The sequence below is a fragment of the Schistocerca americana genome, chromosome 11 (assembly GCF_021461395.2).
Source record: "Schistocerca americana isolate TAMUIC-IGC-003095 chromosome 11, iqSchAmer2.1, whole genome shotgun sequence".
NCBI lineage: Eukaryota > Metazoa > Arthropoda > Insecta > Orthoptera > Acrididae > Schistocerca > Schistocerca americana.
This window is the reverse complement of record NC_060129.1, coordinates 178,830,844-178,858,435: the sequence shown is the minus strand read 5'-3', so window position 1 is coordinate 178,858,435 and position 27,592 is coordinate 178,830,844. Positions and strand designations below refer to the sequence as shown.

General features: G+C 39.9%; 1 protein-coding gene across 1 annotated transcript in view; it reads left to right on the top strand.

Annotated features, from left to right (window-relative positions):
* LOC124553497 (kallikrein-8-like) overlaps positions 1-27,592 on the top strand; it is a 166,310-nt gene that overhangs the window by 118,583 nt on the left and 20,135 nt on the right. The window contains exon 5 of the mRNA XM_047127351.1: positions 15,220-15,356. Coding sequence (XP_046983307.1) covers positions 15,220-15,356 — 137 coding nt within the window. The remainder of the gene's footprint in view (positions 1-15,219; positions 15,357-27,592) is intronic.

The window sequence follows — 27,592 nt, the reverse complement described above, 5'->3', positions numbered from 1 at the left end:
CAGTTCATCTAAAATAATTTTGTCAATTATTTCGTTGTTTAGTTTAGTTGTGAGTTTTTCAGAAACTTTTAACAGTTGTATTTCTTGAGGAAATAATGTTTTGTTAAATATTTTATCTTTAACTTCATAATCATTTAATTTTAGTTCATTCAACAATAAGTCACTTTATCTATCAATAAAAACATCTAAGTAATATTCTATATCTCTAAAGTTCATGTTGTACAGTTCTTTACCTTCTTTTCTATGTGATTTCAAAGCAGATTTAAACAACACTTCGATAGTATGGTGATTAACAAACCGTCTAATGTAGTAGTATTCGAATTTATCATCTTGATGTTCACAATTATTGTATATAGGTGAGCTAGATTTGATTAACTTCATTGTTGTTCCACCAACTTTATAGAAATGATCTTTTATGGTTTTTTTGTAGTCACTAAATAGATGACAACATTCTTTTTCTACTTTCGAAATTTTTCTATTTATTTGTTTTAACTTCGTATTTTTAGATTTTTCTTCTAATTGTATTGCAAGTTGTTGCTTTGTTCTTTTTCTATTTTTAATTGATTTTAAAATTCGACTGCAACTTTTCCTTTTTTATCCTTTTCAACATCTACATCTACATCTATACTCCGCGAGCCACCTTACGGTGTGTGGCGGAGGGTACTTATTGTACCACTATCTGATCCCCCCTTCCCTGTTCCATTCACGAATTGTGCGTGGGAAGAACGACTGCTTGTAAGTCTCCGTATTTGCTCTAATTTCTCGGATCTTTTCGTTGTGATCATTACACGAGATATATGAGGGCGGTAGTAATATGTTGCCCATCTCTTCCCGGAATGTGCTCTCTCGTAATTTCGATAATAAACCTCTCCGTATTGCGTAACGCCTTTCTTGAAGTGTCCGCCACTGGAGCTTGTTCAGCATCTCCGTAACGCTCTCGCGCTGACTAAATGTCCCCATGACGAATCGCGCTGCTTTTCGCTGGATCATGTCTATCTCTTCTATTAATCCAACCTGGTAAGGGTCCCATACTGATGAGCAATACTCAAGAATCGGACGAACAAGCGTTTTGTAAGCTACTTCTTTCGTCGATGAGTCACATTTTCTTAGAATTCTTCCTATGAATCTCAACCTGGCGCCTGCTTTTCCCACTATTTGTTTTATGTGATCATTCCACTTCAGATCGCTCCGGATAGTAACTCCTAAGTATTTTACGGTCGTTACCGCTTCCAATGATTTACCACCTATGGCATAATCGTACTGGAATGGATTTCTGCCCCTATGTATGCGCATTATATTACATTTATCTACGTTTAGGGAAAGCTGCCAGCTGTCGCACCATGCATTAATCCTCTGCAGGTCCTCCTGGAGTACGTACGAGTCTTCTGATGTTGCTACTTTCTTGTAGACAACCGTGTCATCTGCAAATAGCCTCACGGAGCTACCGATGTTGTCAACTAAGTCATTTATGTATATTGTAAACAATAAAGGTCCTATCACGCTTCCCTGCGGTACTCCCGAAATTACCTCTACATCTGCAGATTTTGAACCGTTAAGAATGACATGTTGTGTTCTTTCTTCTAGGAAATCCTGAATCCAATCACAAACCTGGTCCGATATTCCGTAAGCTCGTATTTTTTTTCACTAAACGTAAGTGCGGAACCGTATCAAATGCCTTCCTGAAGTCCAGGAATACGGCATCAATCTGCTCGCCAGTGTCTACGGCACTGTGAATTTCTTGGGCAAATAGGGCGAGCTGAGTTTCACATGATCTCTGTTTGCGGAATCCATGTTGGTTATGATGAAGGAGATTTGTATTATCTAAGAACGTCATAATACGAGAACACAAAACATGTTCCATTATTCTACAACAGATTGATGTAAGCGAAATAGGCCTATAATTATTCGCATCTGATCTATGACCCTTCTTGAAAATGGGAACGACCTGCGCTTTCTTCCAGTCGCTAGGTACTTTACGTTCTTCCAGCGATCTACGATAAATTGCTGATAGAAAGGGGGCAAGTTCTTTAGCATAATCACTGTAGAATCTTAAGGGTATCTCGTCTGGTCCGGATGCTTTTCCGCTACTAAGTGATAGCAGTTGTTTTTCAATTCCGATATCGTTTATTTCAATATTTTCCATTTTGGCGTCCGTGCGACGGCTGAAGTCAGGGACCGTGTTACGATTTTCCGCAGTGAAACAGTTTCGGAACACTGAATTCAGTATTTCTGCCTTTCTTCGGTCGTCCTCTGTTTCGGTGCCATCGTGGTCAACGAGTGACTGAATAGGGGATTTAGATCCGCTTACCGATTGTACATATGACCAAAACTTTTTAGGGTTCTTGTTTAGATTGTTTGCCAATGTTTTATGTTCGAATTCGTTGAATGCTTCTCTCATTGCTCTCTTTACGCTCTTTTTCGCTTCGTTCAGCTTTTCCTTATCAGCTATGATTCGACTACTCTTAAACCTATGATGAAGCTTTCTTTGTTTCCGTAGTACGTTTCGTACATGATTGTTATACCACGGTGGATCTTTCCCCTCGCTTTGGACCTTAGTCGGTACGAACTTATCTAAGGCGTACTGGACGATGTTTCTGAATTTTTTCCATTTTTGTTCCACATCCTCTTCCTCAGAAATGAACGTTTGATGGTGGTCACTCAGATATTCTGCGATTTGTGCCCTATCACTCTTGTTAAGCAAATATATTTTCCTTCCTTTCTTGGCATTTCTTATTACACTTGTAGTCATTGATGCAACCACTGACTTATGATCACTGATACCCTCTTCTACATTCACGGAGTCGAAAAGTTCCGGTCTATTTGTTGCTATGAGGTCTAAAACGTTAGCTTCACGAGTTGGTTCTCTAACTATCTGCTCGAAGTAATTCTCGGACAAGGCAGTCAGGATAATGTCACAAGAGTCTCTGTCCCTGGCTCCAGTTCTGATTGTGTGACTATCCCATTCTATACCTGGTAGATTGAAGTCTCCCCCTATTACAATAGTATGATCACGAAACTTCTTCACGACGTTCTGCAGGTTCTCTCTGAGGCGCTCAACTACTACGGTTGCAAATGCAGGTGGTCTATAGAAGCATCCGACTATCATATCTGACCCACCTTTGATACTTAACTTAACCCAGATTATTTCACATTCGCATTCGCTAATAACTTCACTGGATATTATTGAATTCTTTACTGCTATAAATACTCCTCCACCATTGGCGTTTATCCTATCCTTGCGGTATATATTCCATTCTGTGTCTAGGATTTCGTTACTGTTCACTTCCGGTTTTAACCAACTTTCCGTTCCTAATACTATATGCGCACTATTTCCTTCAATAAGAGATACTAATTCAGGAACCTTGCCCTGGATACTCCTGCAGTTTACCAATATTACGTTAACTTTTCCTGTTTTTGGTCTCTGAGGACGGACGTTCTTTATCAACGATGATAATGTCCTCTCTGGTAAGCCGTCAGGTATTTTATCGTTTCGCCCAAGGGGGGGGGTCCCTCTAACCTAAAAAAACCCCCGTGTGCACGCCACACGTACTCTACTACCCTAGTAGCTGCTTCCGGTGTGTAGTGCACGCCTGACCTGTCTAGGGGGGCCCTACAGTTCTCCACCCAATAACGGAGGTCGATGAATTTGCAACCATTATAGTCGCAGAGTCGTCTGAGCCTCTGGTTTAGACCCTCCACACGGCTCCAAACCAGAGGACCGCGATCAACTCTGGGCACTATGCTGCAGATATTAAGCTCAGCTTGCACTCCGCGTGCGATGCTGGTTGTCTTCACCAAATCAGCCAGCCCCCGGAAGGAACCAAGGATGGCCTCAGAACCCAAGCGGCAGGCGTCATTCGTTCCGACATGTGCTACTATCTGCAGCCGGTCACACCCAGTGCATTCAATAGCTGCCGGAAGGGCCTCCTCCACATTACGGACGAGACCCCCCGGCAAGCACACCGAGTGCACACTGGCATTCTTCCCCGACCTACCCGCTATTTTCCTGAGGGGCTCCATAACCCGCCTAACGTTGGAGCTCCCTATAACTAATAGGCCCGCCCTCTGTGACTGTCGGGACCTTGCCGGAGAATCGGCCACTGGCCCAACAGGCGAGGCATCCTGTGGTGGCTCAGAAACGATGTCATCACCACTAGGAAGCACCCCGTACCTGTTGGAAAGGGGTAAGGCAGCTGCCACGCGGCCAGATCCCACCTTCGCCTTTCGGCCAGGCACGCGCGAGCCCACCACTGTCCGCCATTCACCCTGGAGTGATGGCTGACCGGTAAGATGCTCACTGCCGGAAGACGCAGCGACATCAGGGGTTCCATGTGATTCCAAGGCCACCGAAGTAGGCATAGGTCTCACCACAGTTGCCCCAACGCCACTACGAGCCGACGCCTGCGCCTCGAGCTCGATGAGCCTAACAGACAAAGCCTCCACCTGCCCCCGAAGAGTGGCCAATTCTCCTTGCGTCCGCTCACAACAACCACAGTCCCTACACATGACTATGTTTACCCTACTCTATACGGTGACAAATTCCCAAGATAATCTTCTGATGAGCTACTCTGATAATCAAGAAACACTCACTGAAATACGAGACGCGAAAACTACGCTAGGTTTTCCCAGAAAAACTATTTAAAAGCTAAGCGCAGCAAATAAGTACAAAAACGCTTTATACAAACAGTACTCGCTGCTGCTGGTGCTCTCGCTCTGGCTGTCACAAGACAACTGCTGATTCAAGTGACTAGTGGCTAACGGCCGCGAAACAAACAAAAGACGGTTTTAGGGCGCTTTCTGTTCTAAACGATCAAGAAAACACTAAGAAATCTAACACGAAAACTACGTAAAGTTTTATCAAGAAATGTTAGTTACTATGCAGAGCAGATAAACACAAATAGAATCCCTTCCTTAGTGGAAGGTCGTAAACAAAATGCAAAATAAACGCTTTATACAAACAGTAGTCGCTGCTGCTGGTGCTCTCGCTCTGGCTGTCACAAGACAACTGCTGATTCAAGTGACTAGTGGCTAACGGCCGCGAAACAAACAGACGGTTTTAGGGCGCTTTCTGTTCTAAACGATCAAGAAAACACTAAGAAATCTAACACGAAAACTACGTAAAGTTTTATCAAGAACTGTTAGTTACTATGCAGAGCAGATAAACACAAATAGAATCCCTTCCTTAGTGGAAGGTCGTAAACAAAATGCAAAATAAACGCTTTATACAAACAGTACTCGCTGCTGCTGGTGCTCTCGCTCTGGCTGTCACAAGACAACTGCTGATTCAAGTGACTAGTGGCTAACGGCCGCGAAACAAACAAAAGACGGTTTTAGGGCGCTTTCTGTTCTAAACGATCAAGAAAACACTAAGAAATCTAACACGAAAACTACGTAAAGTTTTATCAAGAACTGTTAGTTACTATGCAGAGCAGATAAACACAAATAGAATCCCTTCCTTAGTGGAAGGTCGTAAACAAAATGCAAAATAAACGCTTTATACAAACAGTACTCGCTGCTGCTGGTGCTCTCGCTCTGGCTGTCACAAGACAACATATGCTGTAAATTTTGGATAATCAGCATAATATTTTTTAAGCTAATGAAATATTTTCTAACAGATTTTCTATTCTGTTTGTTCATCATCATTGATTCTTTAACATTTTCAATTGGCAATTTTAACTACATTTTTTGTATTAAAGCATATTGATTACAAGATTTTAATTCATCTTGCAGAAATGAATAATCATCTAAAATTGTAGCAAAATACTTTCCTACTTCAAGGAAAAATTCCTCTCTCTGTCAAAAACTTCTGTCTTTCATGAAGGCGTAAAATCTATATTATCATAAGAGGACAAATTTATGCCCCTTTGTAAATCTTCACAAATAAAGTACAAAATAGGAATTCTAAAGAAAAATATCTCTCTTCAAATAAAAGAATCCAGATACCTTCATACCAAGAACCTAAATTTAGTTGATAATTGTTTGGATTAATAACTTTTAATATACTCATCATACGTATTTCTGAACCAGTGACAACTGCATTAGATGTATGTGAAAAAGCTGCCATATATTAAAAGTAATTTTTTTTATTTTTATATTTTTTAATAAAAATTGTGGTTTTTCTTATTTTTATTTAAGTGTTCGTTATATTCTAATGCTGACTTTTCGCTACTAAAATTATTAATTGGTATTTTTTATATGTTGTCAAAAATTTTATACCTTGAAAATATTTGTTATTGCAAGTGGCTAAGGTTTTAGCGCCTTGGAAACATTCTTAAATGAAATGTAAAATCTCATTAGTGACTAATATTCTTTTGTTTAAGATCTCCAGAGATTAAACTTCTAATCTCCAGATTTCGATATATAAAAGAATGTATATGTATAAATGAATGTATATGTATAAAAGAATGTATATATAGCTTAATATTTTCTTCAATTTCCTAGAACCTGCCATCACAGATCCTGAAATACCATACTTCCCAAAATACAAAATTTCCACAGGCATAATTGGATTCCTCTGTAAAAATAATATCTTTTAATTTATTTAAATTTTTCAAATGTGTTACTTCAGAATTCTAGACTTAATATCCTTTAATGATCCAGTAAGTGAGACGCCACTAGCTGAAATTCCATAATGAACAGTGTTTAAAATATCATTTGTGAACAACATATTTTTATAACATTCCACAGGTCAATAATTTGACCACTGAAAATTAAAAAAAACTATGTTAAATTATATATTGGAGGTTATGGGTGTGGCATTTTCCCACATTTGAATTATTATTAATATATATCAATGCAGATGATTAAAGATGTACATACTTTTATACATATTTTATAAAAGTTATTTCTTAATAAATGGTGAGTATTAAGCGTCAAAAAGGAATTGGAATCTAGAGAAAAACAATTAGGACTTAAAGGTTATTCGAAACTAAGAAAACATCAGCTTATTGAACTTATTAAGAATAATATTAACAATGAACGGAATAATAACAATAGTGAAGTGAAAGTTATACTATAAATCAATTAAAAATTATATCAAAAGAAGTAGGAATTAAAGGAGATTTTAATGTTTTAGAGAAAAAAGTATGCTGTTGCTAAAACGTTAAAAACACTTTTCTTGGATTATTTGGTAAGCTTACACTGCTCATCTTTTCCACTATTTCGCACATATTTTCCGTGTTTGGGTTACGAAATTCATAACCTAACATCAAAACCTTTTTGTGACAGAGTACAAATAAAGTGTGCATTTAGACGAATTACACCTGAAGATGCACCCACAGGTTCCGGAATGCATCGTGAATAAAACACGAAAAGTTGTGTGTTTTTACCTCGAGCGAACGCCATAACATCCAAACCCATCAAAAATTAATGCAAAGTACATCTAGTTACAAAAGGAGATAAAAATTCGATTCATGTCTTTCTAAGAGAAAGTCTCCGCTCTTTCCCATCCTATATGTAAGCGTTGACCAGATGTGGTTTAAATTTATAAAAAAAATAGTATCGACGGCAAATGAGAAATATATACCACATAATTGCCTATAGTACACAAAACGGTTCAAAACACTGTTGCAGAAGCGACGAAAGAACCTTACCAAATATAAAAGGCCGCAAATTCCCCAAGAATGGCGAAGTTTTACACAAGCTCGAAATTTAGTTCGAGCTTCAAAGCAAAATGTTTTTAATAGTTTTCGCAACGAAACTGTGTCTCGGAATCTAGTAGAAAACCCAGAGAGATTCTGGTCGCACGTAAAGCATGCTAGCGGCAAGAGATAATTAATAGCTTCACTGTACAATAACAACACTGATGTTATTGATAACAGTGCTACTAAAAACACCATTCCCGAAATTCCTCCCAAAAGAAGACGAAGTAAATACTCCAGTTTGGATTCTAGATTAACTGCCAACACGAGAACCTTAGAAGTAGATATCCTCGGTGTAGCGAAGTGGCTTAAATCACTCAGTGAAGAGAAGGCCTCCTGCCCATATTGTACACTAGTCAGGCCCCTTCCAGAGTGTGCTGATACAACAGCTTCACACATAGCAGTCACATACAACGGCTCGCTCGTCGATAGATCTGTTCAAATTTCCACGAAGTCACACCAATATCCAAGAAAACAAATAAGAGTAATACGCTGAATTACTGGCTCATATCATTAACGCGAATTGCAGTAAGATTTTGGAACATATAATGTGTTCGGATATTATGAATGGCCTCAAAGAAAACGATTTATTGGAAAATAGCCAACAGGGATTCAGAAAATAGTTTTCTTGTGAATCACAACTAGCTCTTAATTCTCATGAAGTGATGAGTGCTGTCAACAAAGAACGCCAAATTGATTCCATATTTTTAGATTTCCATATGGCTTTTGACACTGTTCCTAACAAGCGACTTCTCATTAAACTGCATGCCTAAGGAGTATCGCCCCAGTTCTATGACTGAGTTGATGATTTCCTGTCATAAAGGTGACAGCTCGTAATAACTGACCAAAAGTCATCGAGTAAAACAGAACTAATACCTGGCATCCCCCAAGGAAGTGTCTGTTGTTCCCGATTTACATAAACGGTTTAGAAGCCAATCTGAACAGACCTCATAGATTGTTGTGGATGATACTGTCATTTACCATCCTGTAATGTCATCAGATGATCAAAACAAATTGTAATATGATTTACTGAAGATAACTATATGGTCTAAAAATCTGCAATTTACTCAAAGTAATGAACCATGGACCTTGTCGTTGGTGGGGAGGCTTTCGTGCCTCAGTGATACAGATGGCCGTACCGTAGGTGCAACCACAATGGAGGGGTATCTGTTGAGAGGCCAGACAAACTTGTGGTTCCTGAAGAGTGGCAGCAGCCTTTTCAGTTGTTGCAGGGGCAACAGTCTGGATGATGGACTTGTAACACTAACAAAAACGGCCTTGCTGTGCTGGTACTGTGAACGGCTGAAAGCTAGGGGAAACTACAGCTGTACGTTTTCCCGAGGGCATGCAGCTTTACTGTATGGTTAAATGATGGCGTCCTCTTGGGTAAAATATTCCAGAGGTAAAATAGTCGCCCATTCGAATCTCCGGGCGGGGACTGCTCAAGAGGACATCGTTATCAGGAGAAAGGAAACTGGTGTTCTACAGATCGGAGCATGGAATGTCAGATCCGTTAATCAGGCAGGTAGGTTAGAAAATTTAAAAAGGGAAATGCGTAGGTTAAAGTTAGATATAGTGGGAATTAGTGAAGTTCGGTGGCAGGAGGAACAAGACTATTGGGCTGGTGAATACAGGGTTATAAATACAAAATCAAATAGGGGTATTGCAGGAGTAGGTTTAATAATGAATAAAAAAATAGGAGTGCAAGTAAGCTACTACAAACAGCATAGTGAATGCATTATTGTGGCAAAGATAGACACGAAGCCCATGCCAGCTACAGTAGTACAAGTTTATATGCCAACTAATTCTGCAGATGATGAAGAAATTGATAAAATGTATGATGAGATAAAAGAAATTATTCAGGTAGTGAAGGGAGACGAAAATTTAATAGTAATGGGTGACTGGAATTCGACAGTAGGAAAAGGGAGAGAAGGAAACATAGTAGATGAATATGGATTGGGGGTAAGAAATGAAAGAGGGAGCCATCTGGTAGGATTTTGCACAGAGCATAACTTAATCATAGCTAACACTTGGTTCAAGAATCGTGAAAGAAGGTTGTATACATGGAAAAATCCTGGAGATACTAAAAGGTATCAGATAGATTATATAATGGTAAGACAGAGATTTAGGAACCAGGTTTTAAATTGTAAGACATTTCTAGGGGCAGATGTGGACTCTGACCATAATCTATTGGGTATGAACTGTAGATTAAAACTGAAGAAACTGCAAAAAGGTGGGAATTTAAGGAGATGGGACCTGGATAAACTGACTAAACCAGAGGTTGTACATAGTTTCACGGAGAGCATAAGGGAACAATTGACAGGAATGGGGGAAAGAAATACACTAGAAGAAGAATGGGTAGCTCTGAGGGAGGAAGTAGTGAAGGCAAATGAGGTTAAAGTAGGTAAAAAGTCGAGGGCTAGTAGAAATCCTTGGGTAACAGAAGAAATATTGAATAAAGGAGAAAATACAAAAATGCAGTAAATGAAGCAGCCAAAAAGGAATACAAACTTCTCAAAAATGAGATCGACAGGAAGTGCAAAATGGCTAAGCAGGGATGGCTAGAGGACAAATGTAAAGATGTGGAGGCATATATCACCAGGGGTAAGATAGATACTGCCTACAGGAAAATTAAAGAGACCTTTGGAGAAAAGAGAACCACTTGCATGAATATCAAGAGCTCAGATGGAAACCCAGTTCTAAGCAAAGAAGGGAAAGCAGAAAAGTGGAAGGAGTATGTAGAGGGTCTATACAAGGGTGATGTACTTGAGGACAATATTATGGAAATGAAAGAGGATGTAGATGAAATGGAAGATACGATACTGCATGAAGAGTTTGACAGAGCACTGAAAGACCTGAGTCGAAACAAGGCCCTGGGAGTAGATAACATTCCATTAGAACTACTAACGGCCTTGGGAGAACCAGTCCTGACGAAACTCTACCATCTGGTGAGCAAGATGTATGAGACAGGCGAAATACCCTCAGACTTCAAGAAGAATATAATAATTCCAATCCCACAGAAAGCAGGTCTTGACAGATGTGAAAATTACCCAACTATCAATTTAATAAATCACCCCTGCAAAATACTAACGCGAATTCTTTGCAGACGAATGGAAAAACTGGTAGTAGCCGACCTCAGGGAAGATCAGTTTGGATTCCGTAGAAATGTTGGAACACGTGAGGCAATACTGACCCTACGACTTATCTTTCAAGAAAGATTAAAGAAAGGCAAACCTACGTTTCTAGCATTTGTAGACTTAGAGAAAGCTTTTGACAATGTTGACTGGAATACTCTCTTTCAAATTCTGAAAGTGGCAAAGGTAAAATACAGGGAGCAAAAGGCTAATTACAATTTGTACAGAACCAGAAGGCAGTTCTAAGAGTCGAGGAACATGAAAGGTAAGCAGTGTTTGGTAAGGGAGTGAGACGGGGTTGTAGCCTCTCCCCAGTGTTATTCAATCTGTATATTGAGCAAGCAGTGAAGGAAACAAAGGAGAAATTCGGAGTAGGTATTAAAATCCATGGAGAAGAAATAAAAACTTTGAGGTTCGCCGATGATATTGTAATTCTGTCAGAGACAGCTAAGGACTTGGAAGAGCAGTTGAACGGAATGGACAGTGTCTTGAAAGGAGGATATAAGATGAACATCAACAAAAGCAAAACGAGGATAATGGAATGTAGTCGAGTTAACTCGGGTGATGCTGAGGGAATTAGGATAGGAAATGAGACACTTAAAGTAGTAAAGGAGTTTTGCTATTTGGGGAGCAACTGATGATGGTCGAAGTAGAGAGGATATAACATGTAGACCGGCAATTGCAAGGAAAGCGTTTCTGAAGAAGAGAAATTTGTTAACATCGAGCATAGATTTAAGTGTCAGGAAGTCGTTTCTGAAAGTATTTGTATGGAGTGTAGCCATGTATGGAAGTGAAAGATGGACGACAAATAGTTTAGATAAGAAGAGAATAGAAGCTTTCGAAATGTGGTGCTACAGAAGAATGCTGAAGATTAGATGGGTAGATCACATAACTAACGAGGAGGTACTGAATAGAATTGGGGAGAAGAGGAGTTTGTGGCACAGCTTGACAAGAAGAAGGGACCAGTTGGTAGGACATGTTCTGTGGCATCAAGGGATCACAAATTTAGCATTGGAGGGCAGCGTGGAGGGTAAAAATCGTAGAGGGAGACCAAGAGATGAATACACTAAGCAGATCCAGAAGGATGTAGATTGCACTAAGTACTGGGAGATGAAGAAGCTTGCACAGGATAGAGTAGCATGGAGAGCTGCATCAAACCAGTCTCAGGACTGAAGACAACAACAGCAACAACAACAACAACAACAATGAAAAGTGTGAAGTCTCCACGATAGAACTAAAACGAATATGCTAAAGTTCAGTTATACAATAAATGACACAAAGCTAAAGTATGTAAATTCAATTAAATGCATAGTAATTACAATCACGAAATACTTCAGTTGCAGTGATCACATAGATAATGTTTTGGGTGAAACTAACCAAGGACTGTGATTTATTGCAGACCATTTAGAAAATGTAACAGATCTACTAAAGAGACTGCTTGCACTATACTTGTCCGCTCTCTTCTGGAGCATTGGTGTGCAGTGTGACGGAGGACAAGGAATAAGTTTAGAGAAGGGCAACACCCTTCTGCATTACCGCCAAATGATGGAGAGGGTGCCATGGGTATGACATACCAATTGGGGTGGCAGTCGTTAAAACAAAGGTGGTTTTCGCTGTGGCAGGACAATCTCATGGAATTTCAATCACCAACTTTCCGCTCCGATTGCAAAAATATTGTGTTGGCACCGACCTGCATTGGGAGGAATGATCATCACGATGAAACGAGAGAAATGAGAGCTCGCACAGAAGGATTTAAGTGTTCGTTTTTCCCCGCGCGCTGTGTGGAGTGGAATGTTAGAGAAGTAGCTTGAAGGTGGCTTGATGAACCCTCTGCCAGGCATTCGGGTATTTCCATACACAATGCGTCGCAATTCTACATAAGGTAACTTCTTCCCACAAGGGCCACTTATGTTTACGACCACTAAAAACGTATACAGCATATGAGAGGCAGTTTAAGAAGTTCATTGAGGTAAATTGTCCTACATACATTTTACTGTTGATTTCTTGACATTATCAGTTATTAAATACTAAGCAAAGTATTGACTTACTACGAACCTTTCCATTCATTTTTTAAAACTGCTGTCATCTTTGATTACTACTTGCAAAATACGTATTTGAAACTACAGTGGCTTTGTAATTACAGTAGTTCACATGCTACATAATCATCCTCATTATGTCTGTTTTTTCTAATACTTGTACACTTCATCTTCATCACTAATCATCTCCATGTTACTAATTATATATATATATATATATATATATATATATATATATATATATATATAAGAACCACAACCACTTTCATCTGTTTTGCTGCTGTCCACTTGAGATAACAGTGGCATATCAATGCAATACAAGTATGCTTAGTAGCATTATGACACTAAGGTTACAAAAGTCAATGGACACCGAAGTGCACAATAAAGATGGTGGTAGCATTGGTACACATGGTTCAAAAGGGCAGTCCATTGAGAGAGATGTCGTTTCTGCTCAGGCGATTCACGTGAAAAGGTTTCAGACGCGTTTATAGCCCCGCGGCGAGAATTAACAGACTTGAATGCGGAATACTAGTTGGAGCTAAATGCACGAGACGTTCCGTTTCGGAAATCCTTAGGTAATTAAAAATTCTGAGATCCACAGTGTCAAGAGTGTGCTGAGAATACCAAATTTCAACCATTACCTCTCACCATGGATAATTCAGTGGCCGACAGCCTTCACGTAACGACCGACAGCCGCGGCGTTCACGTACGGCCGTCAGTGCTAACAGACAAGCATCACTGCAGAAATCGATATGGGAACGTACGACGACCGTGTTCGTTAGGTCAGTGCAGCGAAATGTGGTGTTAATGAGCTACAGCAGCAGATAAGATGTGGACTGGCCTTGCTAACAGCACGACACTACCTGCACCTGGGCTCGTGACTGTATCAGTCAGACGCTAGACGACTGCAGAAACTGTGCCATGTCAGATGAGTTCCAATTTTAATTGGTAAGAGCTGATGGTAGGGGTCGAGTGAGGTGCACATCCCATGAAGCTGTGGACCCAAGTTTCAACAAGGCACTGTGCAAACTGGTTGTGGCTCCATATTGGTGTGGGCTGTGTTTATGTGGAATGTACTGGATCCTCTAGTTCAACTGAACAGATCATTGATTCGAAATGGTTATGTCCTGCTACTTGGAGATCATTTACAGCCATTCATGGACTGTATTTTCTCAAACAACGATGGAATGCTTTGGATGACAATGCACAATGTCACTGGCCTACAAATGTTCGGCATTGGTTTTGAGAACACACTGGACGATTCATGTGAATGATTTGACCACCCAGATCGCCCAACATGAATCCCATCGAACCTTATGGGATATAATCGAGAGGTCAGTCGGTGCACAAAATCCTGCACCAGCAACCCTTTCACAGATAAGGACTGTACTGGCGTAAGCTGGCCCCAGCACAGCAGGCAGCAAAGAGGTGGTGAGAACATAAATAGAGCACAAAGACAGACTCACAAGTAAAGCGCCGCCAACGTCCTCTCGGCCGCCAGTATAGAGATCACCGCCATGGACCAGAGAGCGCCCAGCCAGTCAGTTCCAGTCAGTCATCCAGGGAGTCAATGAGTCGAGTCATCGGTCTCATTGGACTAATGCTTATTAGGCAGACGTGCTAACCATTACACCTCCAAGCCATTGTGGCAAAAACAACTGCATGGACTACCATAGTCCAGTGCTATCCCTAACACAAACTTCAATTCACGCCTGTAGCCTATTTCCCCCTTCTTAAATCGTCAGTGTTGCCAAGGTCCTGTGACATTGGAACAGCAACCCAGCTTTGTATGTAATGAGGAAATCCTGCCTGCACCTGAGATGTAGGTGATCTATTGATATGAGTTATTCTGAAGGCATGAATCGAAGTTTCTGTTAGGGAGGGCAATGAACTAGGGTAGTCTATACAGTTGTTTTAGCCACAGTGCTGCGTTGCTGCAGTGGTTAGCATATCTGCTTAGTAAACTAAGCAATGGGTTCAAATACTGGCCTTGGCACAAATTTTGATTCATTTCTTCAGCTTCTGTCATTGTCGAAGATAAAGTTGAGACTCATATCCCTCCAGAAAATATAATTCCGCCAGATGAATTCATTACGTTTCTCTGTGGTGTTCACACATCTGTTAACAGTCAGTATGTAACTATGTACACAAATATGTGATTTGTTCATCACACAGAAACTGATTCAATCTCTGTCATAATGAAAATAACTGGAAAAGTGACGTTCAGGAAATACTGTAACAACATTATCTAATTATAACGAAAAACCATTCTTGTGACTTTAACGGTTCATATTGCGAAGCTGTTGCAACTGATAGTGTTTATTTATATTATGTTGCTACATCCAGCAACTGTGTGTTCCCTTTGATAAAGAAACACGAAGATAACATGAATAATTCTGTTGGTTTCAGCCACGAAAAATCAAGACATTCTTCGGTGGGTTGAGGTGAAGATTGTCCCCAATTCTCTTTGCGAAGAGCACTATGAACCAAAGCGCATTACTTCAAGTATCTTGTGTGCCACAAACAATTCTTCTGGACTTTGCCATGTGAGTAGAATGTGTGGTGCATATTGACCACTTACTCCATAGCTACTGTTTATTCTGCGGTTTTTCAGACTCTGTATTACATGTAAAAACGTTCATTCTCTTTACGAAGCAAACTTAACTTGTAATTAGATAACATCCTAACAAATCATTTTTTCGAATTAAGAAGATAGTCAGATAAAAAATGAAACTTCTTTCCTAATTAATCACTTGATCTCAAATTTTACACATACAATTTCTGCACATTGCTAAGCATAACTACAGAGCTATAAATCGATCCATCCAACAGTTGGTGAGATATTATTATTCTATTTTGCAGGGTTTTTTGAAAGACTTCTTTATTATATAAATTTAGTTTAATATGCTTGAAACATTGACAACTCTATTCAATAATATAGAAGCTTTGGTGCAAGCCTTTTTGGATTCTTTTACAGTGACCTTAAAATTAGTTTTCAAAGTTCTGTGTCTTTTTGTTGAAACAATCTTGCATATCAGTGTTTTCTTATATAAATATTCTTTGCAATTGTACTCAAGAATATTAGCAGTGATATTAAGAGTTTTCTCTAAAAATAGCATCCAGTTTGGGGAATACGAAAAATTTATGTTTGAATGTTCGATTTCACATATTAGAGATAAGCACAGTCGAAGTTACACAACATGAACACTCCCCAGCCCATGCTTTAAAATCCACCAGGGCTGTCAGTTGTTCTTTCTGGTCTCTCCTGAGCTTCCCCAGCCTGTATGGCCGTCATTCTGGATGCAAATTCTGGGCACCAGTCGGCCTTTTGCTTCCTCTTCGCTCATCTATAACTTTGCACTTTCACGTCCTTATTGCTGACAGGGAGTGGTTTCTGCTGTTCATGTTGCTTCTGTCAGACAGCACCCTCGACTGAAGTGTGAAACAGCTTCTGTCACCACTAGTTCTGCATTTATTTTGGATACAAATGCGTCCTTTGGCTACTTTAATCGAATTATACTATGTGGATACTCACTTGCATTCAGAGTCTTTCCAGCAGTACATGTGGAGAGAACTGTATCAGAGGCCAGCGTCTGATAAACAGACATCATTCTAACAACAGCAGATAGGCTCAGAGCGGTATGGATAGTGGTTTTATGTGATTCTGCTTGTTCTCTTTTGGCAAGGGCACACGTAAAGAAATACCAAGAATCCTCACCTTTTGGACACTTCACGTGTTGCAGCTTTTTATCAGTGCTCATGCAGTGGTACATTGTTGCATAGATTGCACTCTTCATTGACACAGTATTATGGGGCGGTGGGTTGATTAACATATTAATAATCATAAGTCATAGTGGGAAACTGTAATTGTTGTAAATATTGTTCACTGTCTTTTACGAGGGCCTGGCAACTATTTCTGTGGCCAGCCAGAAAGCAGTGGAGAACATATTGACTATAGTTCCCAGACTGCAATTGCATGTTCTTGTCCAGCCCCCTGAAAGAAAAGTTTCTATTCTCTATTTGCTCAGTGGGATCAGGACTATGATTACAAATGACAATTTTGAGTTCTAATTGATGCACATATTTGGTAAAGTCTCACATGCAAAACATTTTAATATTCATTATGTTTATACTGACAGGAAATATCTTTATCCTAAACAGCACTATGAGCAGTTCACAGGCCGTCTGTACAGTAAGTTCCTACTGAATTGCCTTTCACCCTGACTATTGATAATCAAAATAAATGCTCGCCACGAAAGTGGAAAAGAATTGTCATCATTTGCCACCTGCATTTGTTATCATTTTAGGCGACACACTAATAGCTACTTATGCGAAATCTAAGCGATCCAGAACGGTGTACAGTCCTCGTGAGTTCACTTTCTTATTACTATTGGAAATAAGCGTTTTGTAACAGCCTGTCTCTGACGTCATCCGAGGCAGCGCGCACTCCAGCGTTTGACTGACGGGTATCTTATGGTGGCTGAGTGTGAAGTGAAGCTTACTCTTGCCTCTCGGGCTGAATTTATATACGTGGCGCAGCAGACGCCGGCAGCGGACGCCCAAAGGAACACCTGCTGTCATCCGCCCTATGCCCACAGTAGCAGTCTCTTGTCACACACACAACATTTAATAACAATGTTATGAATCAACTTAGAATCTTTGTAATTTTTGTATGAATGTAGGTAAGCAGGTTAAAACCACAGAAGAAGTTTTTGCTTGCCTGCCTTAAAACTTTGCCTTCTAGAATTTTTACAATGGAACTGACAGTAGATCATGACCGCTGAACTACAACTTCAAGAACCTTGTATAGGTTATTAACATCAAAGTCCAGAAACTTGTTATAGCTTTATGTATTTAAGAGATTTTTTTCTCATGCTGTGACCAAAACTTTCTAGCATTAATAGAACAGATACTTAATCTACTACATATGAGGACGTTTTGTTTTCAGTAAATTACTCTAAAACTATTTGAGGTAGCTTAATGGCGTCACGTAGTTATTAATTTTATGTTGAATCGAAGTGTCATACAAATTTTCACATTTCTAAGTCTAATATTTAGCGCCTTCAATTGTTCTTAAAAACATGGATTCTGACCTAAATATTGCTTCAATCACGTTGAGACTTCTACCAGTCAATGTTGACATACATCTGCACATTATGACCAATGTCTGGCTTCCTACCTTAATATTTAGTGCCACTTTTTTTTTCTTAAAACGATGTATTTGGGTGAAATATTGACCTAATCAATCTTATACCAGCCAATTTAAACATTATTACACTAAAGTATATGTTGACAAGGTATGAAAAAACAACTTAAACTTTTAATCTCAGTCTTAATTGAACAGGTGAAAACCGTAACTGTATAAGTGACATTTTTTGCAAAACTGAGTTAAGTGCACTTTCGACCGCGAAACAAGGGATACTTGTCAGTGGCACAAAGATTCAGGAGCCTACTGTTAACGTCTGCCATCTATCGGCATGTGGTATAACTATATTTATCGAATCACAATCGGTAGACAGTGTCAGGACGGTAAAAGCAGGAACATGGCGGACGCTCTAAGGAATTGCAAGTTAAGCTCTCAATTAGTGTCGAAATCTCGATTAGAAATAAGTAGTTCTGCCTTTCAAGGTATTCAGTGAAGTTCAGAAACGACTGATGAACATTTATCAGATGATGATTCAGTCACAGACGAAGATTATGTTCCTGTTCAAGGTAACTAAAGTTCAAGCATTTTGTGTAACATTTTAGTGGCTACGTAATGTTTTGTTTTGAAATTTTTAATGACTGTTGTGGCTTTTGGAAATGTCTTCAACTATTTTTTAGTATATAAGCACACATCAAAGTAGCATAACAACTTCTTATTCTCACTAAAAATTATGTGAAGAAATACTGTCACAAAAATATTGTTGCTTGTACTGGTATGTCATTGAAATGCTTAACATGTTTGAGGTACGTTAGCATTCCTTTGACACAATTACATTCACTAAAACGATGAGATTATTTTGGGAATTTTATGTATGAAACTAATTTTTATATAGATATTTGCTTATATCGATGCTTCAATGGCATATTTCCCTTTCTATCATCATTTCCGATGAAAATGAATATCATAGCAACCCAGAAAAAACCCTAACAATAAAAAAATCCATAACACAGTTGAAAAGTTGTACTTAGAAGCCCCTCATGAAGAAACTCGAGGAAACATTGTTTAAAAAAGAGTAAAAGGAATGTGGAGTCATGGAAAGTCAATAAAAGAACATGCCTAAGAAAACTGGGACAAGAATATACATCTACAACAGGAAAAATTATGCATGCAAGAGCCATCCAGCCATTTCAACACAATGAATGCATGACTTTCACAGAAGAAAGGCGAAGAACTATCCATGAAGAGTTTTGGAAAACTGGTTCTTGGCAACAACAAACGTTCTTCATAGTAACATGTGTTTCAACTGACAAACCAAGATGTCCAAAACAAAACTGTAAGAAGTCAAAAACACAAAAGTACTGCCATTATCCTGGATGGTAATCATGTGTATAAGGAGTTCTTCCTAAAGGCATTAACTATAAAAAATCGTTGGTTTACCACAGCTGCATTATCCAACCAAGAGTGGAAGGCCTATCTCCGGTTGATCAAGGTGGTAAACATGTTCCTGGAAATAAAGTACCAGAAGATCGCCTCAGTACCGTAAGGAACGACATAAAAGCTTTCCTCATTACACAAGACACTATTCTTGTAAACATAATCCTCACAGGAAATACCTTTTGCCAGAGTAATCTGTCTCAAAAATGTAAATGCTTTACACTAAGAAGTGTGAGGAAGAAAACATTTTGCCAGTGAAGGCCTGCATTTACTGTAAAGTGTTCAATTCAGAATGTTATCTACCATTTTATAAGCTCAGAAGTGACACCTGCAATACTCGTGACCGATTAGAAAATTTAATCAAACCAGAGGTAGATACCAGTAAAATTAACAATCTAAAGCTGGAGAAAGAGCTTTTTTACCTAAGGAAAGTTGAGCAAGCAGGAGCCACTCGGAAAGGAGATATACCGAAGTCAAAAGAAGGCTCAACACATGTACTTACTTTCGACCTTGAAAAAACATTGCCAACTCCAATGTTATTTACTACAAGAGACAGATTTGGATATTTAATCTTGTAATACATGACTGTAGAACAAATCATGCTTTCATATATATGAGCCATGAAAATACTGCCTCACTTGGAACTTCAGTAATTGACTCCTGCTTACTGAAGTATGTAAAATCATTGCCATCTGATATTAAACATGTTATTGCTTACAATGATAGTTGTGGTGGACAAAACAGAAATGAAATAATCGCCTGATTTTGGCTCTATATTGTTGATCATGCTTCTATTGAAACTGTTGATCGTAAGTTCCTCGTGCCTGGACATAGATACCTTGAAAATGATGCTGATTTTTCTCACATTGAGAGGAAGAAAAAGCAAACCCAGTTTATATTTGTGCTACAGGATTGGATAAAGCTTGTAGAGAATGCCAGGGTGACATTTCGTGTGAAAGAAATGATGAAAGATGATTTCCTATCTACAGAACCAATTTAAAACCTCTCATCAACAGAAAAATAGACACTGAGAATCAAAGAGTTAACTGACTGACACTGAGATGGGTGGAATACAGAAAAAGCTGAACCAAAAGCTTTCTTCTTCATCAAGGAGACATTGGATGAAGATATACAATTTCCAAAAGTAAATCTTGCACATCCATGGAGGTTTGAGAGAAAACCCGAACAACTTCCACTACTTCGACATGGACCAGTATATTTAAAGCAAGTAAAAATTGATGACTTGACGTCGTTGTTACTGTTTATTCCTCCAGTGTATGACAACTTCTGTAAGAGTCTAACAGCGATCCAGAGCTCACCAGAAAACCAACCAGGAGGTTGTGTTCGCCCTTGTGGTCGTCCTCATGGTCGTTGCATGGGTCAGCATCATCTTTCACACCTTCCACAGTATACCGCACAGTCAGGTAATGAAGATTGCTACCCTGACAACTGTGATAGTGATGAAGTAAACGAAAGTGAGTAACAGAAAAGAGTTTATTCCATAAAGGCATAGTGATACAAGTGACTTTTATGAAGACATTTTGAAACCATAATGGTACAAGTGAACTTTATGGATATTTTAAAATATGATGCCTTACACCAAGGACCTCCGGATACTTATCATATATATGTCCCATAGGTGTAAAGCTTTGTACAAATCTTTTGTTTCATTTTGTATAATCTGCTACTTTATATAAAGACTGAAGTGTTTAAGGTCGTTTTTCTCACAATAAACTCTATGATACCCATACAATTATGATTTTCACCTACTCAATTATGGTTCAACACTCATGTGCTAACCACAGACACGTCATGGTGATGTGGCGCTTCTAGCAGTGAACTGGGGTAAGTCCCAGCACACTCGCTCGGCTCTGTAACTCTCAAATGATACAGCGCTTGTTTCGACACACCACCCCATTTAGTTTTCTAAAAAAAATTATTTTTGAACAAAATTAAATATTAGAAACAAGGGATGTTATTATAGCTGACCTCTTTTAAACGAAAATTGATTTTTAGCAAAATTCCTTAACACTACACATACAAAATAAACGTATATATATATATATATATATATATATATATATATACAGAATTACATGACATAATGGACTTCTACAAAGCTTGTACATAAATTACATAGAGGCATGCAATAAAATTTTCGATACTTACAATTTTTTCTTACATAAATGTTTCAGTTTTTGCCTGAAAGATAAACACAAAAGTTTTCACTATTCAGTACTCATATTGCATCACAATCGTAGATATCAATGTGAGCTTCCGTATGACGCTTTCACTAAATCATTAGAAGTATGGGTGGGAATTCAGTCTTCCATTCTACTTTATTACGAAAAGGAAAGGGAATGATTCACTGAAGATCATGTCGTCCTTGCTTCCTTCTCCACTACAGATTGTAGGCTGCCTTTCATGAAGCCTCCATGCTCCTGAGAAATGGATAACACAGCCTAAGCTTCTGTTCTGAGCTTAAACCTTAGTGAGGACAAAACATATTTTATATTCAGTTTTCTTGCACAAGTTCCAATAAATGAGAATTTACCAGAAGGAATATTGGCAACAAGCTACATCCGAAAAAACGAGACTTTCTACTTCATTATTCAGCCTAAATCACAAACTTTGCATTTATTTTTTCCTTTTTATTTAAGCATTGCCTTTTATGCTCTAAAGTTCAGTTTATTTTTTTAAATAGTGACTTTTTGGGTTAGATTGCGATTTATTTTATTACTTTAGATTATGCTTTTAATTAGAAAATTGAGTATCCCTTGTAAGTCTTACCCTTGTTTGGTTCAATTACCATATGGATTAGTAGGCTACAGAAGTCATTCGTTGGACAACTTAGTTTGCTTTGTTGTATACATCATTAGAAAGTGTTTTTATTGTAATATAGCAATACTTTATGATCTACATTTCTTAACACATTTGTTGGATTTTGTTAACTGACCATTTGCCTTAAGCAAAATTAAGCATTTCACAGAACTTTTTATAAGACATGAGGGAAATTACTCATCAATTTTCCAACATTTAATCATATATGTCAGTGTAGTGACTTCATTTCTCCTGTTTCTCCCCATTTTCTTTTATACATATACTCTGATGCTTCTTTCTCCCTTTTTACTTCATCAGCCTACTGACCTCATTATTTACTTACACATTTAGAGTGATCTTCACACCACTTCCACTCATCTCCTTTAATTAATATTAAAACACTTCAGCTTGTCTCTAGGGGTACCACATTCGTACCATTTCTTACAATCAGACAACCTTATACCCAAATGAAAATTATTACTTTATGCAGAGTCTATTGGATCATATTTTAGGAATTCCCAACTTCAATAACTTCTCTAAATATAAAGTGTCTCTCTATTTTCGTAGTTACTAAGAATTTTTGTGCATCTTACTTATTATTCATTTATTTTAGTTATGTTTCTACTATTATTGGTGCAGAAAAGTTACCCATTGTTATTTTACCTTTAGAATTTACTCCTGTGGGCTACCTGTCACGCTCTTTTGTAAGTCATCAGTTGGGTATGGTGATTTTTAGGAATCACTCTTATTCACTAGGAAGACATTACAAATAGCTACATACAACATGAAGATATATGTTAGTAGTACAGTAGTATATTCATGCTACCCCACTCTCCATTCTTGCCAGATGTATCCAAGATGGCGGCGACAATTTCATCCAAGATGGCGGCCTGTAGACCTGGCAACAGCACATGATGTCATCCAAGATAGCGGCCGTGACATCATACAAGATAGTGGATTTTGGCAGGAAGTTTGAATTTTATCAGGAAGTTTGAATTTTGGCAGGAAGTTTGAATTTTGGTGGGAAGATAGGTCAATTGACCTACCTCCACTGACCTAACCCCCTCCCCTCCCCTACCCCAGGAAATGGCGAGAAGTCCAAATTCCATCAGAACAATGCAACACACCTCTACTAACCCAAGAAAATGGCAGGAAAGAAGGGGCAGTTGGGCTACCTCCACTAACATCCAACCACCACCTTGTCCTAGGAAATGCTGGGAAGAAAACTTGACCCATGCTGGAGATAAGTCATTATTTTGCATGCACTATTTATTGAAACAATTAGAAGCTGTACTACCATCAAGTGTAGTCACCATAGGGTCTAGACTCCAACTGACCTAGTACACAGTACTGCCACCAGAGGGCACTGTCATACATTCCATGACATAATCCAAGATGGCGGTCTGGGGTGGGGGAAATGGCAGGAAACAGTGTGGTCACCATGGAGTCTTGAGTCCAACTGACCTAGTACACAGTACTGTCACCAGAGTGCACTGTTATCTATCCTGTGGTGTAACCAAAGATGTCTGTCTGGTGGGGAAAATGACTCAGCCTGCACTGGGCTGCTGAAGAGAGGAAGGAGTGTACTTCATTTATTTTGGAACAATTTATTTAGGGGTTGGTTTTCAGTCCAACTAACTCAGCACACAGTACTGCCACCAGAGGGTGCTGTTGTCCCTTCCATGCCATAATCCAAGATGGCGGTCTAGGGGATGCGGAAGTGCACGTCAGCCAAAGAGAGTCCAGCTCACCATGGACGACCCACACGCCCCAGGAGGACTTGCGTGGTAGCAGCTCAACCACTATCAATATTCCCAGTGCAAACACTGGTCATATTGAATCTTCTCAAATTTCCGCAGAGTATACACGTGACACACCTGGTCCCAAAATCAACTGGGTATTAGTTCACTATTCACCTGGGGGACTGATGACCTTAGCTGTTTAGTCCCCCTTAAACATCCCAACAACCACCACCACCACTATTCACCCTCCCAGGGGGAATGAGCCAAATCATCATAAGCTGGAAGCTTTCTCGAACTCTCTGAACTGGTGTACATAGAATGGGTAAGCCCCATCTCGGAACAAAGGCTTCTGCTGAGATGCTGTTTCTGCCGAAGTGGCCGCGCGGTTCTGGCGCTGCAGTCTGGAACCGCGAGACCGCTACGGTCGCAGGTTTTAATCCTGCCTCGGGCATGGATGTGTGTGATGTCCTTAGGTTAGTTAGGTTTAACTAGTTCTAAGTTCTAGGGGACTAATGACCTCAGCAGTTGAGTCCCATAGTGCTCAGAGCCATTTGAACCATTTTTTGAGATGCTGTTTCTGCCTCCAACCTGCTTGCTTGCTACTACGCTTTCTACAGCCATCTCCAGACTCACAAGAATGTTGGTAACCAGACACATATTCATCAGTGTAACTACAATTAAATATTACGATTATTGCTGCAGTCTGACACCAATCAATGTACTGAATATGTCTCCTTTTTACGACTGTGGTTGTGGAACGAATCTCAGTGTCTATAGCGCACACAATTTTCCAGTCCACTTATGCATATCGATGTGCTGAATCTATACCTCTCTTACGATAGGACACGTAAAAGCGACCACTTGGCACTCGCTCATATACCACGGAGACTCTTGTACAAAGGTTGGTTCGGTTCCTCTCAGCACAAAGACGTCACTCTTTCTGGCCTCGACCTATTTGCTTGCTTGCTTTCTACACCCATCTCCAGACTCTCGAATTACAAGAACACATGAATTTTCACATGGTTTGCTAGAATATTATACCATTTAAGCGATACTTCTCGATATCAAACAGCTAGCTGCATGCCACTGATCAATCGTGCAACAGAATTCCAAAGATGTTGTTGTTGTTGTGGTCTTCAGTCCTGAGGTGGTTTGATGCAGCTCTCCATGCATTCCAAAGATATAGACTATAAATTATTTCTCCAGAAACCAAAAAATTTAGCTAGATGGAGCGTAAACCATTGAGTAACTACAAACGTATCCCGTCTGCGAAGATGTTTACGTGAATACTCGAAAACAATAGAGGAAACTGGTATTTCCACTCACAAATACTGATTTCGGTGATGCAGCAGATTCGAAATCATCCCTATGGTTTACAAAGTCAACTAAGGTGTTTCTCATGTCTAGAGACCTGCAATCATGTCTTCCGTTCGTCTTTCACGTGTTAGATGCACTCAACACACACCACAATCGATGTTCTCTCAACTAAATAAATATGGGAGATGTGAATAAGCAGTCAATTGGACAATTTACATGGGAGGGCATAATGGTCCAGTGCAACCACAGGTCCTTATGAATCTCCTCAAATTTCCACGCGATACTAAGTGTTAGTTCGCTATTCGGCCATGTAGAGGACGACACAGTTAAGTCAGCTATATTCCTGCATCCCAACGGGCCTCTCCATTCGGACAGCTCTTACCGTTAGCCGGAAACGTGAATCATTCTTGGCACAGGCCACCGGTGCCGCACGCCAAGCATGCATGGGCAGAATCATCATCCTAGGAAATCAGTAACGTATGTATTTGATCGCTATACTTACATTTAAATCTCGTGATTGCGGTCTCAGCTGAACGACATTCTACAAGGAGCGAAGTATGGGAAATACACCCTACTGACAGCTGTGGTTCTCGAAATAAAAATATCTGTACCATTCTTATGACTTGATATACTCTCCCCTTTGCTATCACAGTATTCCACGTCAAATCCATACCTTCCTTACGACTGGACATAGTCATTTCCTTTGCACATGACGGAACACAAACACATACTTTATAAGCCTGATGTTCAAGGTGAAGCTCTCATTCATCCCCTACTACTAAGTATAATACTTCGCGCCGGCCGCGGTGGTCTAGCGGTTCTAGGCGCGCAGTCCGGAACCGCGCGACTGCTACGGTCGCAGGTTCGAATCCTGCCTCGGGCATGGATGTGTGTGATGTCCTTAGGTTAGTTAGGTTTAATTAGTTCTAAGTTGTAGGGGACTGATGACCTCAGAAGTTAAGTCGCATAGTGCTCAGAGCCATAATACTTCGTCAATAACTGATTGCTGGCGATACGAAATAATACTGACCGAAAAACAACGGTGGGTGGACATGTCTCATAAGTTTTCTTGTGAGTGGCACCACTGTGTCTTAGAAAGAGAGGCGTAATCTTCTTACAAACCGCCAGATGCTAAAAAAGGGGATCGCAACGAGCATATTACTATCACAATCGGTCTTGGTTCAAATGGTTCAAATGGCTCTGAGCACTATGGGACTCAACTGCTGAGGTCATTAGTCCCCTAGAACTTAGAACTAGTTTAACCTAAGGACATCACACACATCCATGCCCGAGGCAGGATTCGAACCTGCGACCGTAGCGGTCTTGCGGTTCCAGACTGCAGCGCCTTTAACCGCACGGCCACTTCGGCCGGCTATAGAGGGTGAGTCACCTAACGTTACCGCTGGATATATTTCGTAAACCACATCAAATACTGACGAACCGATTCCACAGACCGAACGTGACGAGAGGGGCTAGTGTAATTGTTTAATACAAACCATACAAAAATGCACGGAAGTATGTTTTTTAACACAAACCTACGTTTTTTCAAATGGAACCACGTTAATTTTGTTAGCACATCTGAACATATAAACAAATACGTAATCAGTGCCGTTTGTTGCATTGTAAAATGTTAATTACAACCTAAAGTTGACACTTGAAACCTCCGACGTTCAGTTGCGTGTTGTAACAAACACGGGCCACGGTCGGCGAGCAGCATCTGCAGGGACATGTTTACGATGACGACCGTGTTTACGAGTGTGGCTGTAGTGCACTGTTGTGGTTTGGTCTAGCTGTCGCAGCGTCCGCGTGTAGCGCTTGCTGATATTGTTATTCTGCATTCGTCTCCGCACGCAGACCAACTGTAGTACACCGTGTTACCAGACGTCTGTGATAGTGTAGTGTTGTAGGAACTGTGACCATTCGAACTCTGAAAAGGCGGAGATGTTACTCATGTATGGCGATGTCGACGAAATGCAGCTGAAGCCTGCAGGGTGTATGCAGAACGGTACCCGGACAGAGAGCGTCCAACGTGCCGCACATTGCAAAACATCTACCGCCAACTGTATGCAACAGGTATGGTCGTAGCACGCAAACGGGTCCGTAACAGGCCCGTCACAGGAGAAGCGGGTGCAGTTGGTGTGTTAGCTGCTGTTGCTATGAACCCACATATGAGTACACGGGACATTGCGAGAGCCGGTGGACTGAGTCAAAGTAGTGTCATGCGCATACTGCATCGTCACCGCTTTCTCCCGTTTCATGTGTCGCTACATCAGCAATTACTTGGTGATGACTTTAATCATCGAGTGCAATTCTGTCAATGGGC